At 47.2% G+C, this 20011-nt stretch overlaps 1 protein-coding gene across 1 annotated transcript; it reads left to right on the top strand.

The window, feature by feature from the left end:
• Positions 1–1782: 1782 nt before the first annotated feature.
• Positions 1783–19908, top strand: LOC107107657 (zinc finger protein 665-like). Its single transcript, XM_015407959.1, has 5 exons — positions 1783–2726; positions 5095–5174; positions 13441–13702; positions 14505–14604; positions 18264–19908. Exons 1-5 carry the CDS (start codon positions 1788–1790, stop codon positions 19652–19654), a joined length of 2772 nt encoding a protein of 923 aa, XP_015263445.1. The 5' UTR covers positions 1783–1787; the 3' UTR covers positions 19655–19908.
• The last annotated feature ends 103 nt before the right edge of the window (positions 19909–20011 follow it).

The following is a 20011-nucleotide window of genomic DNA, read 5'->3' as shown; positions in this document are numbered from 1 at the left end:
TGGGTGGGCTATCCTGTACAGGTGGGGTTATGGTGAGACTGTTACCAGCTCTTAAGGGGGGGAAAAACCCTCAACTTTTTATTAGATATCTCTGTTTAAAAGTAAGAAGAAGAAAAGCAATGTGCAGTTAAGTTGTCCAATGTTCCCTCTAAGCTGAGTTAGTGTGAGCTAGCTCACAGTTTTTTAGCCTCCAACTCACACATTTTTGTCTTTGAGCTCAGGAAGGATGGCACAAGAGCAAACTAATTCATGCAGTAGCCAAATCGCTCGCTCACAATTTTAATGCCAGTAGCTCACAAAGTAGAATTTTTGCTCACCTGACCCCACAGCTTAGAGGGAACCTTGGAAGGCACCCTGGCCGCTCCTGCCAACTTCTTTTCCATGTTGGCTTTTTTAGCTCACGTAATTCCCTTGAGTCTCAGTGACAAAGGTGGGCAATAAATGAGGTAAAGTAAAACAAGCAGGAAGCCCAGCTTGGAAAGAGTCTGGCTGGTTCTCCCTGCACCCAGTGATATTGATACAGTAGTATGGGTTAAGGTCTCCTGTGAACATGCAGTGACAGCTAAGGACGGTATAAGCATGGATCAACAGCTCTGTGGTGAGCCCCTTCTGCCTCCCTGCTGTCGTTTATATCAGTTGATTACTAGATTCAAGAAGAGCACACCGAGTGAGCTCTTACCTAGTGAGTTGTCCTGTCCTTTTGAGAGACTGCCGTTGACAGCACATTGCAGTATGGGAAGCTCATGCCCTGTTTGTTGGCCCTCCAGGTCAGCTGGCTGGCCACTGTGTGAAACAGGATGCTGGACTAGATGGACCCCTGGTCTGATCCAGCAGGGCATCCTCTTATTATCTTCAGGGTCTCCATCAGAGGGAGAGTTCTTACTCAAGACTTGTAACCTGAGACCCTGTAACTGGAGGTGCCGGGAAATGAACCTGGTACCCCCTGCGTAATGGGACTCTCTCTTCCTCCTACAGAGTCTTATGAGCTGAGGTCCCTCAGTGGCTATTAGCCACAAGGTATATATAGGAACTCTCAGTCTGGGGCAAGTGATGTTCTGTATTCTTGGTGCGGGGGGGGGGGCTTCTAGTGTCCTGGCCCCAATGTTCCTACATTGGGAACATTTGGCTCTATACAATCTCAGGAGAATATATAGTTGACCAGAGAGAAGTACTACTGGACATGTGATTGCACTGGAGGTTTCATTTGTATTTTTGTCCAGTGGTTAAACTTTGAAACAATTGTTTTCTGGTCTTTATTCCGTATTCTGTATATATTTTTACATATTAGCCAACATGTTCTATTTGTATTAGACCTCTGAGGAAGGCCTGTGAAGGCCGAAACGCGTTAGGTCTATTTTATCAGCCTTTGTATTTTTGTATTTTTATATTTGTATATGAGGTATGAATGGGCCCTTATTTTTTATTTTAATTTGTGTTCAATAAATATATGTATATTTCTTTATGTTTCATAATTAGATTTTTAGAGTTGGCCCTCTTCTATTCTTGACTAACCTTTTTAGGTTCTGAATTCTAGGTTTTAGGTTCAGTGTTTTCCCCTTTTCCATTTTTTGTCCATTGGCCTGATCCAACATTGGCTTCTCTTATGTTCTGATGTTCTTATTCCTGCAGGTGCTTGGAAGCCAGCTGAGAACATCGGGATGTCCTCGGAAAGAGGAAGCATTCAGGACTTGGAAGACCTTTCCAAACAACCAGAGCCAAAGAGATTTCAGGGAAACGAGGAGCAAAGGAGTAACTCCTTCATCTCCCAGGCTGGAAGCCTTTACGAAATGGCCATCCAGCAAGCCATGCACAGAGAGAAGAAAAAGGCTAAGAAATTAGGGGAGAATTTGTTCCAAGACAAACCGCTCATGATTCGGCATCCGCGAACCCAGCCGGGAGAGAAACTCTATGAGTGCGCAGACTGCGGGAAAGCGTTTGTTTCCAAGTCCGGCTATGTTGTACATTCGAGGATCCACAGTGGGGAGAAGCCCTATGAGTGTTCGCACTGCGGCAAGAGCTTCCGCCAGAGCTCGCAGCTCAACAGCCACAGCAGGATCCACACAGGAGAGAAACCATTCAAGTGCCTGGACTGTGGGAAGGGCTTCGGCCGAAGTTCCAACCTCATTTCACACCAGAGGATCCACACGGGGGAGAAACCCTACGCCTGCTCGGCCTGCAACAAACGCTTCTGCGACAAGTCCAGCCTGGTGAGGCACGAGAGGCTGCACACGGGAGATAACCCTTACAAATGCACCATGTGTGGTAAGAGCTTCAGCCAGAGCCATCACCTCATTACCCATCAGAGGAGCCACACGGGCGAGAAACCGTACCGCTGTCTGCACTGCAGCAAGAGCTTCTGTGATAAGTCGACCTACATCCGGCATCAGAAGAACCACACCGGAGAGAAGCCATACAAATGCCCAGACTGCGGGGAGTGTTTCAGCCGGAGCAAGCACTTCATCCGGCATCAGAATATTCACTCTGCCCGGGAGCTGTACCCATGTTTGGACTGTGGCGAGAGCTTTTGCCGCAAATCAAGCCTGAAGACGCATCAGAGGATCCACACCGGGGAGAAGCCCTTCGAATGCGCCGACTGCGGGAAGAAGTTCAATCGCAGCACAAACCTGATCAGCCACCAGAGGATCCACACGGGAGAGAAACCGTACGCCTGTGCGGAATGTGGGAAGAGGTTCAATCGTCGTGCACACCTGATGGGTCACCAGAGGGTCCACGCGCAGAACAGAGAAAACCCTTAAGCACTCAGAGCTTGCAAAGACGTCCAGACAGGGTTGGCTCTCAATAGAGACTTAAAATAAAATAAATCAGCTATTTAAAAAAATAAATAAATACAGGCTGCTTTTCCGCTTTGAGAAAAGTCTCCAAAGCGCCTAATTGAACAAACAAGCAAAAGGCCAAAGAGAAGAAGTGAAATCTGTGGAAACAGTTGCAGAAAACCAGAGAGCAATCCAGTGTGGGAAAAGCAGCCGACAAACAGATCCCATCTATCAAGGCCTTAGGAAATAAAAAGGGACTGGAAATGGAAATAATGTCAGCACTTCGCCAGTCTGTCTGAGTAGGAAGTGCACTGCTCCAGATTGATGGCCGACAGGTTGTTAGGGACTCGCTGCGATTTACCTTGTGCACCCAAGATCTTTGTTGGATCCCAGTTTGATCCTGGGCACAATTCAGAGTGCTGGTGTTGACCTTTCAGATGTGAAATGGGACTGGGGTATTTGAGAGACTGTCTCCACCAACCAACTGAGATGGTCCTCGGAGGCCTTTTTTCCCATCCCCCCATCTTTTGGAGGTTAGCCAGTGTTGACTGGACAAAGAACGTTTTCTGTGGTGATGCCTCGTGTGGCAGAACTCCCTCCCGAGAGACGTTTGCCAGGTGCTGTCTTCGAAGAACCTCTTTAACGCAACTCATAATTGATGTGTGGAACGTGCAGCCTAGTTGACGTTGTGATGGCCCGCTAGCTTAGATGACTTGGGGGTGGGGGTGGCGGAAAGGGACTCAACAAATTCCCACCCCTTGACGGCTATTTGCTGTGATGGCAGTGTAGGACTTCCATGTGGAGAGGCTGTGAATACGAGTTGCTTGGGGGCAAATAACAAGGGAGGGCTGTTGGGTTCGTGCCTGGCTCTTGGGCTTCCGAATCCTATGGCGTTGGCCACTGTGGAGGACAAGGTGCTAGACTAGATGGACCTTTGGCCTGTCCCAGCAGGGCTGTTCTGGTGTGCTCTCCTGGCACCAGGCAAAATCTGTGCTGTTTGTGTCTGAAGTAGATTGTTCCCATCCCTCCTGGCCTCCGGCCCACCCAGCTCCTCTTTGTTTTGATTTCGGCTTGTCGTGTGGGTTCCTGACTTTTTTCTTCGTGTGCTGTTGTTTTACTTGCTGTTTTAGTTGCGAATGTTTAGACTGTTCTGAACGGTAGTTGCACTTGGGTTTTAGTTATTATTCACTTCTGTTACGTTGCTGCGAACTACCTTGAACACCTGGGGGGGCAGAAGGGCAGCGTGAAGAAATGTGTTAAATAAACCCATGAACAAAATGACGTGTCTCTCACAGGCTTTTTCTCTCTCACTGTTTATCATGGGTCAATCCAGGTGGGCAGCTGTGTTGGTCTGAAGCAGCAGAACGAAGTGTGAGTCCAGTGGGGCACCTTTAAGACCAACGAAGCTTAATTTTGGGTATAAGCTTCCATGTGCACGCACACTTCAGGTAATCATTGGTGGGGGTCATTTCCTAGAAAAAGAGGTGCAGGAGCTCATTAGCATAACTCATTAGCATAACTTATTTGCATGTGCCACACCCCCTGACATCACTGGAAGTGTGTCAGAAGGCAACACCCACCGCTCGGGCTCCACTGGACTGTTTTGGATTGCTAGCTATTGGGGGGGGGGCATGCAGATCTGTCCTCACAGAGGAGGGAGAGGTTGTACCTGAATAAAACTTGGCCTCAAAGGTGCCACTGGACTGGTTTGGACCAGGGGGGGGGCGGGGGGAGCTCTGCAGCTTACCTGGCTGCTTCTTGCTCTGACTGAGGGCTGCTGGGAGCAGGGGGTGGGGCTTGTTGCATGTGCCTGCCCCCTGGGGTCTCTACTGCCAGGGCTCCGCTCCTGTGTGCTCCTGCAGGAAATGACCCCTGATCAATGGGTTCTTTCCCCTCACCATTCTTTCGCTCACTCCAGTATAGCCCTTTCTCCCAAACAAACTGCTTTACTGCCTCCCCTTTCAACCCTTTCTGTCTGTTGGTCTCTATCTCACCTTTCTTGTAACATTCAGCTCCTGAACAGCGATACTTATTTATTTATTTATTCATTTATTAAATTAGATTTGCTAGGCCGCCCTTCCCCTTGAGTAGGGCTCAGGGCAGCTTACAACAAAATAATATACAAATCTCAAATTAAAATTAAGTTAAAACAGCCCAACAAATACCAATACATAAAAACAGCATATACGGGATGGCAAAAGCGCAATATATATAAGATGACGGGATTCCAACTCCCCAGCCTCCCTAGGGGGAGGGGTTATGAGGGATGGGGACGTGTGAGAGTGCCAAAGGATGCCCCCGTTGCTGTCCTCATCCGAAGGTTCAGTACCTCCTCTCACTCACTGCGGGCCATGTGTCAGTCATCAGCTTTACTCCTATTACTATTCAGTGCAGTGAATGGTAGGTTAAGCCTACCAGATTTGTTTATTTGGGAAGATTTTGGTCAATGAAATGCCAGCCCACAGTGTAAAATTAGAACAGGATAGTACTACAAAACCAATATTTAAAGAAATCTAAAATGGCAGCCAGCAGCAGAATAAAAGGAATTCACATGCTCCACAGCAAACTGATTTATGCAGCAGCCAAATCGCTTGCTCACAACTTTAATGCCAGTAGCTCACAAAGTTGAATTTTTGCTCACAAGACTCCACAACTTAGAGGGAGCATTGCCGGGGAACGAATAATTTTCCTGGATCAGGAGAAATAGAATGTCACAGTCACAGAGATGGGGCAGAATGACTCACCTTCAATGGGGGCTGATTGGAAGGAGGCCAAGTCAGAGCAGTAAATCATGCAGAGATGTAGCAGGCCACCTCAACCTTCATAGGATGGTACTTTGGGCTTGCAGGAGCTTTTGGTTGCTTAATTATTTCTTCCCACACACTAATGTGCTTCAACCTACAACCTGGCCAACAGTACCGATCTGTATGGTTCCAGATTGCCAGCACTTCCTAGGATTTCGCACAGTCAAACAGAAAGTGAAGGAAGACAGAGAGATGGGAAGAGAACAGACTCTGAACGTGAAGTTCAAGGGTGACGAGAAACAAGATTTTATTCAGAGAATGGCAAGAGAATAGACTCTGAACATGAAGTTCAAGGGTGACGAGAACCAAGATTTTATTCAGAGAATGGCAATCTTCCAGCAGAAGGGCAGCAAATCCTTAATAATGCAAGATTAAACACCCAAAAGGAGGAAGCCAGTTCAGCAGTCTGAGACGTCAAGTTCCTACGGGTTATACTCGTCTGATTTCCCCCCCATGTATCATTTTTCCATCTGCTCACAAGAACGTGCTTCCCCTTTCCATACAAAACAGCTGGGCAGTCTTACAGAGACGTGATATTACACTGTATTTACTTGACGACAACTCTGACTGTAAGACAACCCTCTTTAAAATGTTATATGTGAACAAAACTGTGATTCAGCATAACAATAACTTGTATGCAAATGGTTTCCAGTGAGTAGCCAGGTTGGTCTGCCATAGAAGAGCAAGGTTCAGGTCCAGCAACAACTTAAAGACCAACAAGATTTTCCAGGGTGTAACCTTTGAGAGTCAAACCTGACAAAGGGAGCATTGACTCTCAAAAGCTTATACCCTAAAAATCTTATTGGTTTAGTGGTTAAGAGCGGTGGACTCTAATCTGGGAGAACCGGGTTTGATTCCCCACTCCTCCACTTGCACCTGCTGATGGGACCTTGGGTCAGTCACAAGCTCTGGCACAGCTGTCCTTGAAAAAGAGCAGTTTGTGTCAGAGCTCTCTCAGCCCCACCCACCTCACAGGGTGTCTGTTGTGGGGAGGGGAAGGGAAAGGAGTTTGTAAGCCGCTCTGAGACTCCGAGTGAAGGGCGGGGTATAAATCCAATCTCTTCTTCTTCTTCTTCTATGGTGTTACTAAATTCAAATCTTGCTCTTTTATGTGAATGTAAGACACCTCCCCCTCTTTTTTTGGATGGCATAGCTGTGGGGGGGGGGGAACACCCTAGTCTTGTATTAGAGTAACTACTGTAAATCTACAAGGAAGATGGTTTTCAAATATCTTTCCACATAGATCAAGATAGGTAGCCGTGTCTGTCTGTTTGTAGCAGTAAAAAAGAGTCCAGTAGCACCTTCAAGACTAACAAAATTTGTGGCAGGGTAGCATTGAAGGTATTTCAAATATCTTTCCACATAGATCAAGATAGGTAGCCGTGTCTGTCTGTTTGTAGCAGTAGAAAAGAGGAAGAGTCCAGTAGCACCTCCAAGACTAACAAAATTTGTGGCAGGGTAGCATTGAAGGTAGTATTGAAGCTGAAGCTCAAATACTTTGGCCACCAAATGAGAAGGTGGCACTCGCTGGAGAAGCCCCTGATGCTGGGAAAGACTGAAGATAAAAGAAGAAGGGGAGGGCAAAAGATGAGATGGTTAGTGTCATTGATGCAAAGAACATGAAGTTGAGCAAACTTCGGAGGACAGGAGGGCCTGGCGTGATGTGGTCCATGGGGTCCCGAAGAGTCTGACTCCACTGTGCGACTGAACAACAACAACAAAAGGAGCTTTCATGAGTCACTGTTAACTTCTTAAGAAGAAGGAAGCAGTGACTCACAAAAGCTCCTATCCTGCCACAAATTTTGTTAGTCTTCAAGGTGCTGCTGGACTCTTGCTCTTTTCTATTTCCACATGGATACGTTTGCCAACCTGGCGATGTTGCAAAGGATCCTGGAGGTGTTCTGAGGTACCCACATTGGACTTTAGACCAAAGTAGATGTAAGGTTGGGTATCAATGCAGATTTGTACACATCCACCCATTAAGGCCTAAAGCCAGGTGTTACCAAAAGCGATGTGTGGGTGAGTGGAGCTAAACCCTGCCCCCTCCCCACCCTAAGTTGTCCCTTTATGGTGCTTTCTTCCCTTCCTCCTCATTTTGGTGTTGGAATCAGGCTGGAAGAAAAATCCATAAAGCAACAGGGTACAGTCAAGGTAAGGAGGAGGGGACAGAGTTTAGCTTCTGTCATCCCCACACATGTAATCCCCAAATAAGCCTTGCCAACAGTGAATAATATGGTCAGCTGTGTGCTGTATGTCTCTTTAATGTTCATGCACAGGCAATAGGGTTGCCGACAGACCGGTGGTGGTGGGGAATGTCCTATTTCTTTAATAGAGGTGTCATGGAATGTTATTTACCTCCTTGCCACAAAAAGCTTAAACTGCTCATCTCCACACATTTCTATACAAAAAGGGACATTTTCCTTCAGGCCTGCTGGAAATGGGTACCAGAAGACCAGTAATATAGGCTTGCCAGCTTCCAGGTGATGGCTGGAGATCTCCTGCTTTTACAATTGATCTCTAGGCGATTCTGTCCAGTTCACACAATAGGAAGAGTAAGACTGCACCTAAGTTTTTGGTGGCTCAGAGGTTAAGACGCTGAACTGCAGAGTGGAAGGTCTGTAGTTCGGCAGTTCGAGACCCAAGTGCCGCATAACGGAGTGAGCTCCTGTCTCAGGCCCCAGCTCCTGCCAACCTAGCAGTTCGAAATTGCAAGTAGATAAATAGGTATCGCTTCAGTGGGAAGATAACAGTGTTCTGTGCGCCTTGGCCTTTAGTCACGTCGGCCACATTACCACGGAGAAGTCTTCGGACAGCACTAGCTCTTCAACTTGGAAATGGAGATGAGCACCGCCCCCTAGAGTCGGATTCGACTGGCTTTCAAGCAAGGGAAACCTTTACCTTTTACTAAGTTTTTGGTGTCTCTGCTATGTTGTCTTACCAGATTATATGTGAGTGTTTATCACACCATACTGAGATCCAGCAAGCCTAGAAATTCCTATTTCCTCTCCCTACAAATTGCTCTCAATCTTCTAGGAGCTAAAAGACAAAGCCAGAGATCTCGGAGATCTCATTTTGTTATCCATGAGAGAACCCACAATGGAGATGATCCACAGAAATGCTCACAGAGTGACAAACACTGTGATCTTCTGAACACACAAAAATCCACACAGGAGAGAAACAAAATGGACATTCGAGTGACAAAAGCTTCCTATAGAAAGCAAGCCTAGTTAATCACAGGAGAGGAACAGTCATGATATGCCCATAGTGTGGCAAGAGCGTCCTATACTATGGGAATCCGGATCAAACACAGGAGAATCTCCACAGGAGAGAAACTGAAGGAATGCTCATTCTGTGGTAACAGGTTCAGTCAGAAAATCCCTCTCATCGCACACTACTTGAAGTACAGTGGGGTGGCTATAAGGGGCAGAGCCTTTTCTGATATTGTGGCACTACAAAATTCAACCCCATCCCTCCCAGCTGGTGCTAAGGCAATGACAAAATCGCCATTGTTTCCTAGAGTTTTTGCAGTGCCTTCATTTGCTTTAACATGCCCCTTTGTGTGGTGCTGACATTTTCCAGCTCTGTCCAGCTTTCCTGCTTTTAAATCATTTGATGTCGTTTGCTTTATTTTGTAAGGTGTCTTTTCTAAATTATTGTTAGCTGACTTGGAAAAAAATTTTGAGTTGCCAGCTCTGGGTTGGTAAATTCCTGGAGATTTGGGGATGGAGCCTGAGGAGGGGAGGGGCCTCAGTGGAGTATAATGCCATAACCGCCAATTTTTGCTCCAAGAGAATTGATCTCTCTTGTTGTCACTAGGCTTAAAAAGTAAAGGTAAAGGTTCCCTTGCTCGAAAGCCAGTCGAGTCCTACTCTAGGGTTGCGATGCTCATCTCCCTTTAAAAGCCGAAGAGCCAGCGCTGTCCGAAGACGTTTCCGTGGTCATGTGGCCGGCATGACTTAACACCAAGGCGCACGGAACGCTGTTTGGAAAGCAAAAAAGAGAGCATATTTCCCGACTGACTACTTCAAACAACTGATCACTATGACAAATCTCATTTTAAATACCCCTACTATTTAAGCCGAAGCTTGCCTCCATTGGGGGGACTATAGGGCAAAACACGCTCAGCCTCCCAACCCAAAAAGAGGGCATTTTCATCGGGGTTTTTTTAAGAGCCCAAATGAAGACCGACACCAAAAAAAACCAAAGAGGACATCTGGTAACCCTAGTCTGAAGATCAATTGCAATTCCAGGAGATTTCCAGATCCTACCTGGAGGATGGCAAGCCTACACACATGCACCAGATTAAAAAAAAATTTTTAAGAAAAAGGAACAAAGGACCGTCAACTTGCTCCCTCTTCCGTTCAGGACCAGATAGGCAAAATAATCCCACATTGGAGGGGGGTGGGTTTGGAATGAACACGGGAATGGGTTAACCAGACGAAGCTGTTGTGCCTAGAGAGGCAACGAGCAGGGGCTTCCTTTTCCTGTCTTTCTGCATGGCTTTGGGCAGAGGCAGCCTTTGGGATTGACCGGAAACTTTGGCTTTGCAGCCTCCCAAGGACTGCAGCGTCTCCGCGAGGTAAACCGGGAAGAGGTGTTTTTGGTGCGTTTTTTTTTAAAACGGAGACGTGGCGATCGACAGGGAGGAACCAGAGAAAGGTCGTTGATCTAGGAGGGCAGGAAAATGCGGCTTGCAGCAGGAGCAAGATTTCACCCGGGGGGGCGGGGCGGGGAGCCAGCCCGGAGCTGTCCTCCAGATCAGGAACGCCTGTGGAACAGCAGGATTTGTCCCGCACACCCGTTTTCACCCAGACCGGGACTGCAGAGCTCCATGCTTTAAAAATACGGGGGCTGGAAAGGAGCGTGTTGAGATTAGTATGCATTAGTGGTGGGGACAAAGGGAGGATGCACGACTTTGCAACAGAGAGCCATTGACACGTGCACACGTGGAAGGCTTTCCAGTGGCGCTCCTGAAACAGGCATACCTTTATGGTAACATGACAGTAAGCAGATGTGCAAGCCACTGCAAGGAGCTTGTTATCAGAGCTTTCACTTCTGTCAACCCGGACATGGTATTGCTTATCCTAGGTGCTCTTCTGTTCAGCCCCCATTTGATTTCCCCCTTTCATGCCTCCTGTTTCCCCACCATAGCCCTGACCTGGATAGCCCAGGCTAGCCAGATCTTGGAAGCTAAGCTAAGCAGGGTCAGCCTTGGCTGGTATTTGAATGGGAGACCTCCAAGGAATACCAGAGTCGTGACACGGAGGCAGACAATGGCAAACCACCCTGCAAGTGGGGATGCCAGTCTCCTGGTGGAACCTGGGGGATTCCCTGGAGCAATGATATTTGGATCTTGTTAGCTGCCTGGAGCCAGCGTGTCCGGCAAGGCGGGATACAAATAGAAACAATAAATAAATAAACAAAATCTACAGACTACAGAGATCAGTTCCCCAGGAGACTATGGAGGCTTCGGAGGGTGGACTCTGTGGCACTGTACCCCAGCTGAGGTCCCTGTCCTCCCCAGGCTCTATTCGGAAATCTCCAGGGGTTTCCCAACCCGGATCTTGCAACCCTACCTGCAGGGTTGCTGTGAGTTGGCTGTGACTTGACAGCACTCTCCGCCACCATTCCCCACTGCACGTTTTTGTTCTAATGAAACATAGTCATGTTTTCTGTCTCTGGTCGTTCCATTGCCTAAACAAGACAATGAGCTTTCTGACTGACACTTTAGACATCCAGACTACAGAGATCCAGCTGTGACTTGACAGCACTTTCCGCCACCATTCCCCACTGCACTTTTTTGTTCTAATCCAGCATAGTCATCTTTTCTGTCTCTGGTAGTTCCATTGCCTAAACCAGACAAGGAGCTTTCTGACTGGAATGGCAGTCTTTTTTTAAGTGGCACTATGGGCATCCAGACTACAGAGATCGGTATCCCCTGGAGGAAATGGCAGCTTTGGAGGGTGGACTCTGTGGCATCACATCCCTGCTGAGCTGTCTTCCTAGGCACTGCCCTCAAGGCTCCAGGAATTTCCCTAACCAGAGCTGGCTTATTCAACCTTAGGGAAGGTCTTCAAATTAACACAGTAGACTTATACAAGAAGGCACTATCTTGAAATTATAAGTTCTGTCCCAACAGCAGCCGTAAACAAGGCACATGGGGGTGGGAGACTAAATAGTTCTTTCACATAAACTAAATAATGCACTTTCAATCTACTTTCAGTGCATTTGGCAACTAGAGTTTACTGTGTGAAAGGTCTCCTGGCCTGCATGACGTCAGGTGTAATCAGGCCTCTGGAACCTATGGTGATAAAAGATTGTAAAACATGCTTTTAAAAAGCATACTAAATAATATTTATTTACTTACTTCATTTATATCCTGCCTTTCTCCCCATTGGGGATCCTGTCCCTCATTCTCCTCTCCTTCATTTTATTCCAGCTCTGTTTATTAATTAATTGATTTATTTAAAGATTCCTAGACCACCTTTCCTCACAAAATGTGGGCTCAAGATGGTTTATGCCATTAAAAGAATATAAACAATAAAGTGAATTTGAACACATGAAGCTGCCTTATACTGAATCAGATCCTTGGTTCATCTCAGGCAGAGATCTTTCACATCACCTACTACCTGATCCTTAAGTGGAGATACTGGGCATTGAACCTGGGAACTTCTGCCAGCCAAGCAGATGCTCTGCCATTGAGCCACAGCCTTGTTGTTCTCCACAGAGAAGATCAAGATGGATAGCAGATAGATTTGGCAACTCTAAATTCTGTATACAGCAGGTCTCTGAAGAAGGTGAGCAGTGACTCATGAAAGCTCATGCCCTGCCACAAACTTTGTTAATCTTTAAGGTACTACTGGACTCTTACTCTTTTCCACAGAAGTGGCAGTAAGAGACTGCACCCATTTTCAGTGTTTTGCCTGAATGTAGGCCCCCATTTTCTCCTCAGTCAATCTTACTTTCCTGTTGGTGTCTCTTTTAACTGATCTTTCCTTGGGGGTTCTCTGGTTTCTATGGCAGCCACAGTTAGCACAGGGCTTGCCTTCTCTCCCACAATGGTACTAGACTTGGTGCCACCAGAGTGCTAGTTTCACATTTTCCATTTTGGCCATCACAGTTGAGAAAGGGGGTTGACCAGTTAAAAAGAACTGTCAAGACGGTAAGGGCATTTGAACACAGAACATGAAAGGAAAGGCTGAGGGAAGTTGGTACGTTCAGGTGGGTGGGAGAAGGAAATTACATAGACCTCATGTAGTACACTTAAAAATATGACAGATTGAGATTAACCCCTGAGAGAACAAGACAAGATGTGAACACAGAACATGAAAGGAAAGGCTGAGGGAGGTTGGTACGTTCGGGTGGGGGGGAGAAGGAAATTAAAGAGGAACATAGACCTCATGTAGTACACTTAAAAATATGACAGATTGAGAACTTTTTTTTTCACTCCCCCCCCTGAGAGAAGAACAAGACAAGATGTGACATCTAGTTTGACCTTCAGTTAATCTTTATCATGGAAGCAGATAGTGAGAGAGTTGCTAACAAATAATTGAACTGTAGAATGGAAATTTTTGCCTCAAAGTGAATCAGGATGCTTTTCTCAACACAGGATATCGTTTCCAGTCCCGGAGCTGCTGCCCAGGGCTAAAAATGGAAGGGCCGGATCCAGCAGGACCTGAAGCTGAAAAGAGAACAGAGGCAGGAGAAGGAGGCCTTCATCTTGTCCAAAATGGAGCCATCACCAAGGATCTGAACAGGGTGGATCCACAGCGAATCAAACCAGAGACTGACAATGGACTGCCACAGAGATGGGAAGCCCAGTGGCAGGCATTTCTGAAAACACAGGCCTCTCACTCGCCAAGGACCATTCTAGAACTGTTTGACCCCTTGTCAGGAGAGGCCACTCAGGAATCTCAGCCCTCCTTCAGGAGAGCAGCTGACATGAGCCAAAAGCACAGGGCAAGTCGTGTTATCCATACCCTGCCAGATATTGGTGGAGAGGACTGTGAGGCCTACAGAAGCATGGCTTCTTCTGTGAACACGAAGGAAGAGACTGTACATGAGGAAAACGCCATCAGCTTGGAGATGCGGTGCTGGCACCAAGAGGCCGATGAGGCCCAAGAGGTATTTAACCGGCTCCGAAAACTTTGTCACAAATGGTTGAAGCCAGAGATAAACACACTGAAAACGTCTGACCCTGAAATCTGGATTTTTCTTTCTTGCCTCTGACAATGCAGGGCAAGGTTAGGGAAGGTGGTCTGAAAACCTTCACTCAGGTGGTGGCACAGGGCTGTTTTCTTCCTGTGGGTCTCCATGACCAATGTTCCCTCTAAGCTGTGGAGTCCTGTGAGCAAAAATTCTACTTTGCGAGCTACTGACATTAAAGTTGTGAGCGAGCGATTCGGCTACTGCCTACATTAGTTTGCTCTGGAGCCATCCTTTCCTGAGCTGAGTCAAAAATGTGTGAGCCAGAGGCTAAAAAACTGTGAGCTAACTCACACTAACTCAGCTTAGAGGGAACACTGTATGACCCATAGCAACCCCAGCCAGCGAAAAAACACAATTTCCATCCTGTGTTTTAAATCGCTCGCCCACCCAGCCACTTCATAAGGTTTTGACATAACCCAAACTTGAATCACGTGTCGCTATTTATTTATTGTAGAGCTATGTTTGAGGAAGATCAGGGCTCTCTGTCTATGCTTGTCCTACTCTTCCCACAGAGAGGTTCCCATTTTATCCCCACAACAACCCTGAAAGGTAGGTTACGCTGAAAGAGGGTAACTGGCCCAAGCACAACCGGTAAACATCTTGGCTAAGCAGAGATCTAAACCGAGTTCTCTCCAGTCTGCCCCTCCTTGGTACTGGCTCTAACTATAAGCATCCACTCAGTGTTTCTAAATTTGCACCCCACCCTTTTGTGTTTTAGATGCCACAATCTGATTCTTCTAAGGCAAAGCAGGAGTCATCAGGCATGGTGAAGATGCAGACAGTCAAAAAGGAGGGTCTCCTGGAGGCCATCTTGCTGGGTAAGGGTCATGGTCACAGTGCGGATCCTTGGATGTTGGAGAGGTTTTTGTGTGGCTTCAGCAAATCTCTATCTGCTTCTTTCGGTCCTGGCTCTATCTTACTCATAGATTCTAGTCCCCTGAAGAAACATTTTATGAGGGCTGAGCTAAATGTTCTGCCAGCAAGTTTATGTCTTCAAAATTCAGACCTGGTAGCCAATGTTCCCTCTAAGCTGTGGAGTCCTGTGAGCAAGAATTCTTTTTTGTGAGCTCCTGGCATTAAAGTTGTGAGCGAGCGATTTGGCTACTGCATCAATTTGTTTGCTCTGGAGCCCTCCTTCCTGACCTAAGACAAAAATGTGCCAGCCGGAGGCTAAAAAACTGTGAGCTAGCTCACACTAACTTAGCTTAGAGGGAACACTGCTGGTAGCTGATGCTAATGGAAGGTGGGGGTAAGGACTTTTAATACAGAGGGTTGGGGAGTGTATGCCCCTTTCTGTGACTCCCCACCCCACCATCATTTTTTTTCTCACAGTCAGTTTTTTCCTGGACTTGGTGCCTAGGTTGGGGTGGGTGGGGAAATCAAATTGTATCTATGGGAGAAAACCACAGAACTGGATTTGCCGAGCAGTCAACAAGAAGGGTTCAGTAACTTCTCACCTCATCCACCAGTTCTCACTGCTTATGCATAGACACATGTATAATACACATAACACACTCACTGCCCTAAATTGACCAGTGTGGTGAACCGGTAAGAGTGTCTAGTGAAAGTCTGGGAAACCTGGAGCAAATCTGGGCTCAGCCATGTTAACTGGCTTATTGAGTGACCTTCAGCCAGTCACACACTCTCTGTCAGCCTAAACTTCCTCACAGGCAGGGCTTTTTTTGTAGAAAAAGCCCAGCAAGAATTCATTAGCATAATAGGTCACACCCAACAGCAGAAACTCGTTAACATATTAGGCCACACTCTGATAGTGCATATCATTAGCATATTAAACCACACTCCCATGCCTTCCCTTGGCTTGCCTGGGTGCCCTGCAGCTGCAGGGAGCCTGGGCAAGCCAGCCCTTGGACAGGCCAGGGAAGGCACGGGGAGGCATTTAATTGCTTCCCTGATCCTTCCAGGGGCCCCCCCTGGCCCGCCCGCCTCGGAGTCACCGGGGGGGTCACTCTCCAGGCCTTCCCTCTGTAGCCACGCACGCAGAGGTTTTGGCTGTAGTGGGCGCGGTCAAACCTGAAGCCAGCCGGAACCTGAAGCCAGCCCAAAAATAGCCCTGCTCACAGGGTTGTAGTGAGGGTAAAATGAAGAAGGGAGAATCATGCATGCTGCTCTGGGATCCTTGGAGGAAGGGTGGGATAAAAATGTACTTAATAGTTTACTTTAATTCTACTGTTAAAAGCCACATGGGCTACTACAGAACAAAGATACAGTCCATGTAGGGTTGCTTGCCATACACAAGGGAACACTGCAATCAGAATCTGAAAGAAGCCAACTAATCTTAGATTCAGTTGTCGAATTAGAGAAAATAAAAGCAAAAGAAACATCTTCCTAGCTTCAGCTCTCAATGGGCAGTCAAATACGATATGTGCTATGGTCTCAATTCTTCCCACGGGGCATGAGCAAATTCTTTCAGAATAGGGAATCCTTGAATGACGTCCAGTTAACACCGCTGATGGTAAAGTGTCCATTCGGGCCATCATAAAGGCTCATCGTAGGGTTGCCAAGTGTAAATTCCTCCGGAGCAGGGGACTCCAGTCCGGCGTCTGGAGCGTGCGCCGCACGCACGTCACCCAGAAGTTACGTGATGACGCCGGGCACACTGGGGGCGGGGCCACAACCATCCGAGGGAAAACCATAGAGTTTTCCCTCAGATGACCGTGGCCCCGCCCCCAGCATGCCCGGCGTGGTTGCGTCACTTCCGGGTGACGCGCATGTCGGGGTGGGGTTCCCCCCGGGGCCCGATCCGCTGGCGGCGGGGAACGGGCCTCTGGGGCTGGGGTTTCCCCGCCCCCCAGGGGGGACTTGGCAAGCCTAGCTCATTGTAACTTGGGGACCGTCAATGTGTATAAATATTTTGGTATTTTATGCTGAAAAGATAGTCCTAGTGCAATAGGAGAAAAAACCCAGGCAGGAAAACATGTACTCAGGGCTTTTTTTTTCTGGGGGAACGCACTAGAACAGAGTTCCGAAAACTCTTTGACAATGTATACAGATGGAAAACTTCATTTCCCTCTTGAGAGTTCTGGCAGCTCTTTTTCAAATTAAAAAAAAAAGCCCTACACATACTATTATAGTCCAGTTTTAAAATACGGTCCTTGATGACTCAATAGATTACAAGGGGTGATAGGACTTTTTGTACTATCTTATTGCGGGGGGGGGGAGCAAGGGAGACTGACAGGCCCATCTCCTCAGTTGCCTGTTGCTAGGCTAATGAAGTTAACTCATGAAGATAAAATTCAGGCCAACACAGCCATGAGTCTTGTTCTGCCTTTCCATCCAATTAGGGCCCTCAAGACAACAGACAGAAAACATTAAAACCGACTTTAAAACAGACACATGTGTGTAGGGCTGCCAAGTGGGGGCGGGTAAACCCTCGCTTTGGAGGCCCGATTTCCGCTACCGTGGAATCGGGCCCCGGGGGGAACCCCACCCCGGCGTGCGCGTCACCAGATAGTGACGTTATGACGCCGTGTGTGTGTGTGTGTGTGTAGACACACACAACAACAATAGCAACTGGAAACATAACCAAGAAGGATAGTCGATAAAGGGACATCAAACAAAACAAAAAGATCTGTACCCACTAGTGGAAGATATAGATAGTCTCCCCGGGGAAGGAATCTCATGGTTTTGTTGCCATAGCCGAGATGGGATGCCGTGCCACCCATCTCGCCTCAGACAGCAAGGGCACTCCAAGAAGGGTCCTGGACGTTTACCATAATGGGTCTGGGAAGTTCATCTGAGGTATGCTGCTCCCAACCTGTACGGGATTCTAAAGACCAATGCCAGCACCGTGAATGGGTCCCAGTCGTAGGAGGGTCACCAGCTGTGTGGATGTTCCCCCAGCAACAGCAACTAGCCACCGAAGCTGAAAAGAAAGGTTCATAACTTATCTCCTAATCAGGATAGATTCCAATTATAATATTATGGAACTTAGGAGGGACGTTATGATATCATATATTTGACTGAGGGCCAAACTACAAGTGCCTCCGTCTTAGAAGCATGTGTAGTTCTTTAAAAATTGCTGCAAGGCCCTGATTCGGGTTGGGCACACAGCAGGTGGCCTCAGGAGCTCTTGTCCCTCCCCCCCCCCTTCAGCACACCTTTTTAAGTGCCAGAATAGCCACGGGGATTCATTGCTCCCATCACTTGTAGTTTTGGCCCCCAGATCATTGGTCTCACTCGCAGTGCCAGCCAATCAGATTGGCAGCTGCTCTCTTGGATCTCAGGCAGAGAAGGGTCTTTCCCAACACTTTCTTCCCCGGATCCTTTGAACGAGAAGTTGCCAGGGTTCAGACCTGGGATTTTCTACATGCAAATCAGGAGTTCTCTCACTGAGCCAGTCGCTTTCCCTCATAAATCGATGTCTTTAACATTCGTTGGTTTATTTGCTTTGTACTCTTTGCAGAGGTTGCCTGTACAGGGCATAGATTCTCTCATGGTTCTCTCTTTGTGCCATCAGATGGTGACCAACGGTGGGAGAGTGAAGAGGAGGCATTTCCAGCAGAAAGGCAAAAGCAAGCTGACATGAGTGGAGTATCTTTGGAAGGAGCCAAAAGCATGTCTTTCTGGGCTCATGAGATGGAGGAGATGCCTGGGAATCAACAGGGGACCAAAAATTGCCAGGAAAATGATCCATGGGCAATTAAAGAACACTCATTTTTACACAATTTACAAAAAAGCACTTTCCAAAGGGGAATCTTCAGGCCTGAGGGAAAACAGGTGGGCTCAAAATACAGAAGGAGCTGTCAAAGCCAGGACTTAGCTCAGAACCAGAGAATGCAAAAAGGGGATAAACTATACACGTGCACGTACTGTGGTAAAATAGCCAATAGGCGGGCAGACCTGATTGTACACGAGAGAACTCATACTGGAGAGAAACCGTACGGATGCTCTGAGTGCGGGAAGAGCTTCAACACAACCTCTTACCTCACTAAACATAAAAGAATACACACTGGTGAGAAGCCATATCAGTGCTCAGAATGTGGGCAGAGCTTCTGTCAGAAAGGCAATCTGGTTTCTCATGTGAGAATACACACGGGGGAGAAGCCGTACGCTTGCATAGAGTGTGGACAAAGTTTCAGTCAAAGAAAAATCCTCGATAAGCACCAGAGGATCCATACGGGGGAAAAGCCGTATAAGTGTTTAGACTGCGGGCAAAGCTTTAGTCAGACGTCTCATCTCCTGACGCACCGGAGGACTCACACGGGAGAGAAGCCGCACAAATGCTCAGACTGCGGGAAGAGCTTTAACCAAAAAGGAGACCTCGTCATACACAAGAGAAAGCATACGGGCCAGAAGCCGTACGAATGCTCTGAGTGTGGGAAAAGCTTCAGCACCAGCTATCAGTTCATTAACCACAAGAGGTTACACACTGGAGAGAAGCCGTACACCTGTTTGGACTGTGGGCAGAGCTTCAATTGGAAATCGAACCTCATAACGCACCGGAGGATCCATACTGGTGAGAAACCATACAAATGTTCCATTTGTCAGAAAAGTTTTAGCGACAAGTCCTCCCTTACGAAACATGTGAGAACTCACACAGGGGAGAAACCGTATAAGTGCTCCGACTGCGGGCAAAGCTTCAACTTGAAATCCAACCTTATTACTCATCAGAGAACTCATACTGGAGAGAAGCCATATAAGTGCTCTGAGTGTGGCAAAAGCTTGAGTCACAGATCCTCCCTTACGAAACACATGAGAACCCACACAGGGGAGAAACCCTACGAGTGCTTCCAGTGTGGGAAAACCTTCATATCTAGCTCAGACTGCAGAAAACATGAAAGAGTGCATGCAAGAGAGAAACCATATAAACGTATGAGGAAAAGCCTGCTTATCCCTCTGTTCTCGTGAACAAAAAATCCACATGTGGACCCAGAGGCCAAAAGATGTTCATGTTGGAAAGGCCACAGCATGAGAACCTAGTAAACATTTACATGGACCAGATTTAGCAGTTGCTTGGCCAGTGCTAGATCTCTGAAAAGAATAATTTTTTTAAAAAGCAGAAATGAACTCTTTTTTCTGGGCTGCTCCATAAAAAGTTAAATGTCTGTTTTTAACAAAGTATTGTGGGATTTGAAATATTTTCCCGGTTTTACTGATGAATGCACCGCTACTAAAAGTAATTGGAGCAATGTTGAATTTTTCTTGTGTTTTCTAAAATAGACCCATTTCTCAGAGATTTGTTTTAAACCATCATTATTTGCGGGC

This window comes from Gekko japonicus, unplaced genomic scaffold (assembly GCF_001447785.1).
Source record: "Gekko japonicus isolate JY-2015 unplaced genomic scaffold, Gekko_japonicus_V1.1 scaffold4670, whole genome shotgun sequence".
In the NCBI taxonomy this organism is placed as follows: domain Eukaryota; kingdom Metazoa; phylum Chordata; class Lepidosauria; order Squamata; family Gekkonidae; genus Gekko; species Gekko japonicus.
Note: the sequence above shows the minus strand (reverse complement) of the source record. Positions and strands in the feature narration are given on the sequence as shown.

Excerpts from the sequence above, each read along its gene's own strand:
- LOC107107657 (XM_015407959.1), top strand. The coding sequence starts at position 1,788 with ATGGCCATCCAGCAAGCCATGCACAGAGAGAAGAAAAAGGCTAAGAAA. Across the intron at positions 13,703-14,504 it reads AGGCCGATGAGGCCCAAGAG|ATGCCACAATCTGATTCTTC; the intron begins GTATTTAACCGG and ends TTTGTGTTTTAG. Across the intron at positions 14,605-18,263 it reads CCTGGAGGCCATCTTGCTGG|ATGGTGACCAACGGTGGGAG; the intron begins GTAAGGGTCATG and ends TTGTGCCATCAG.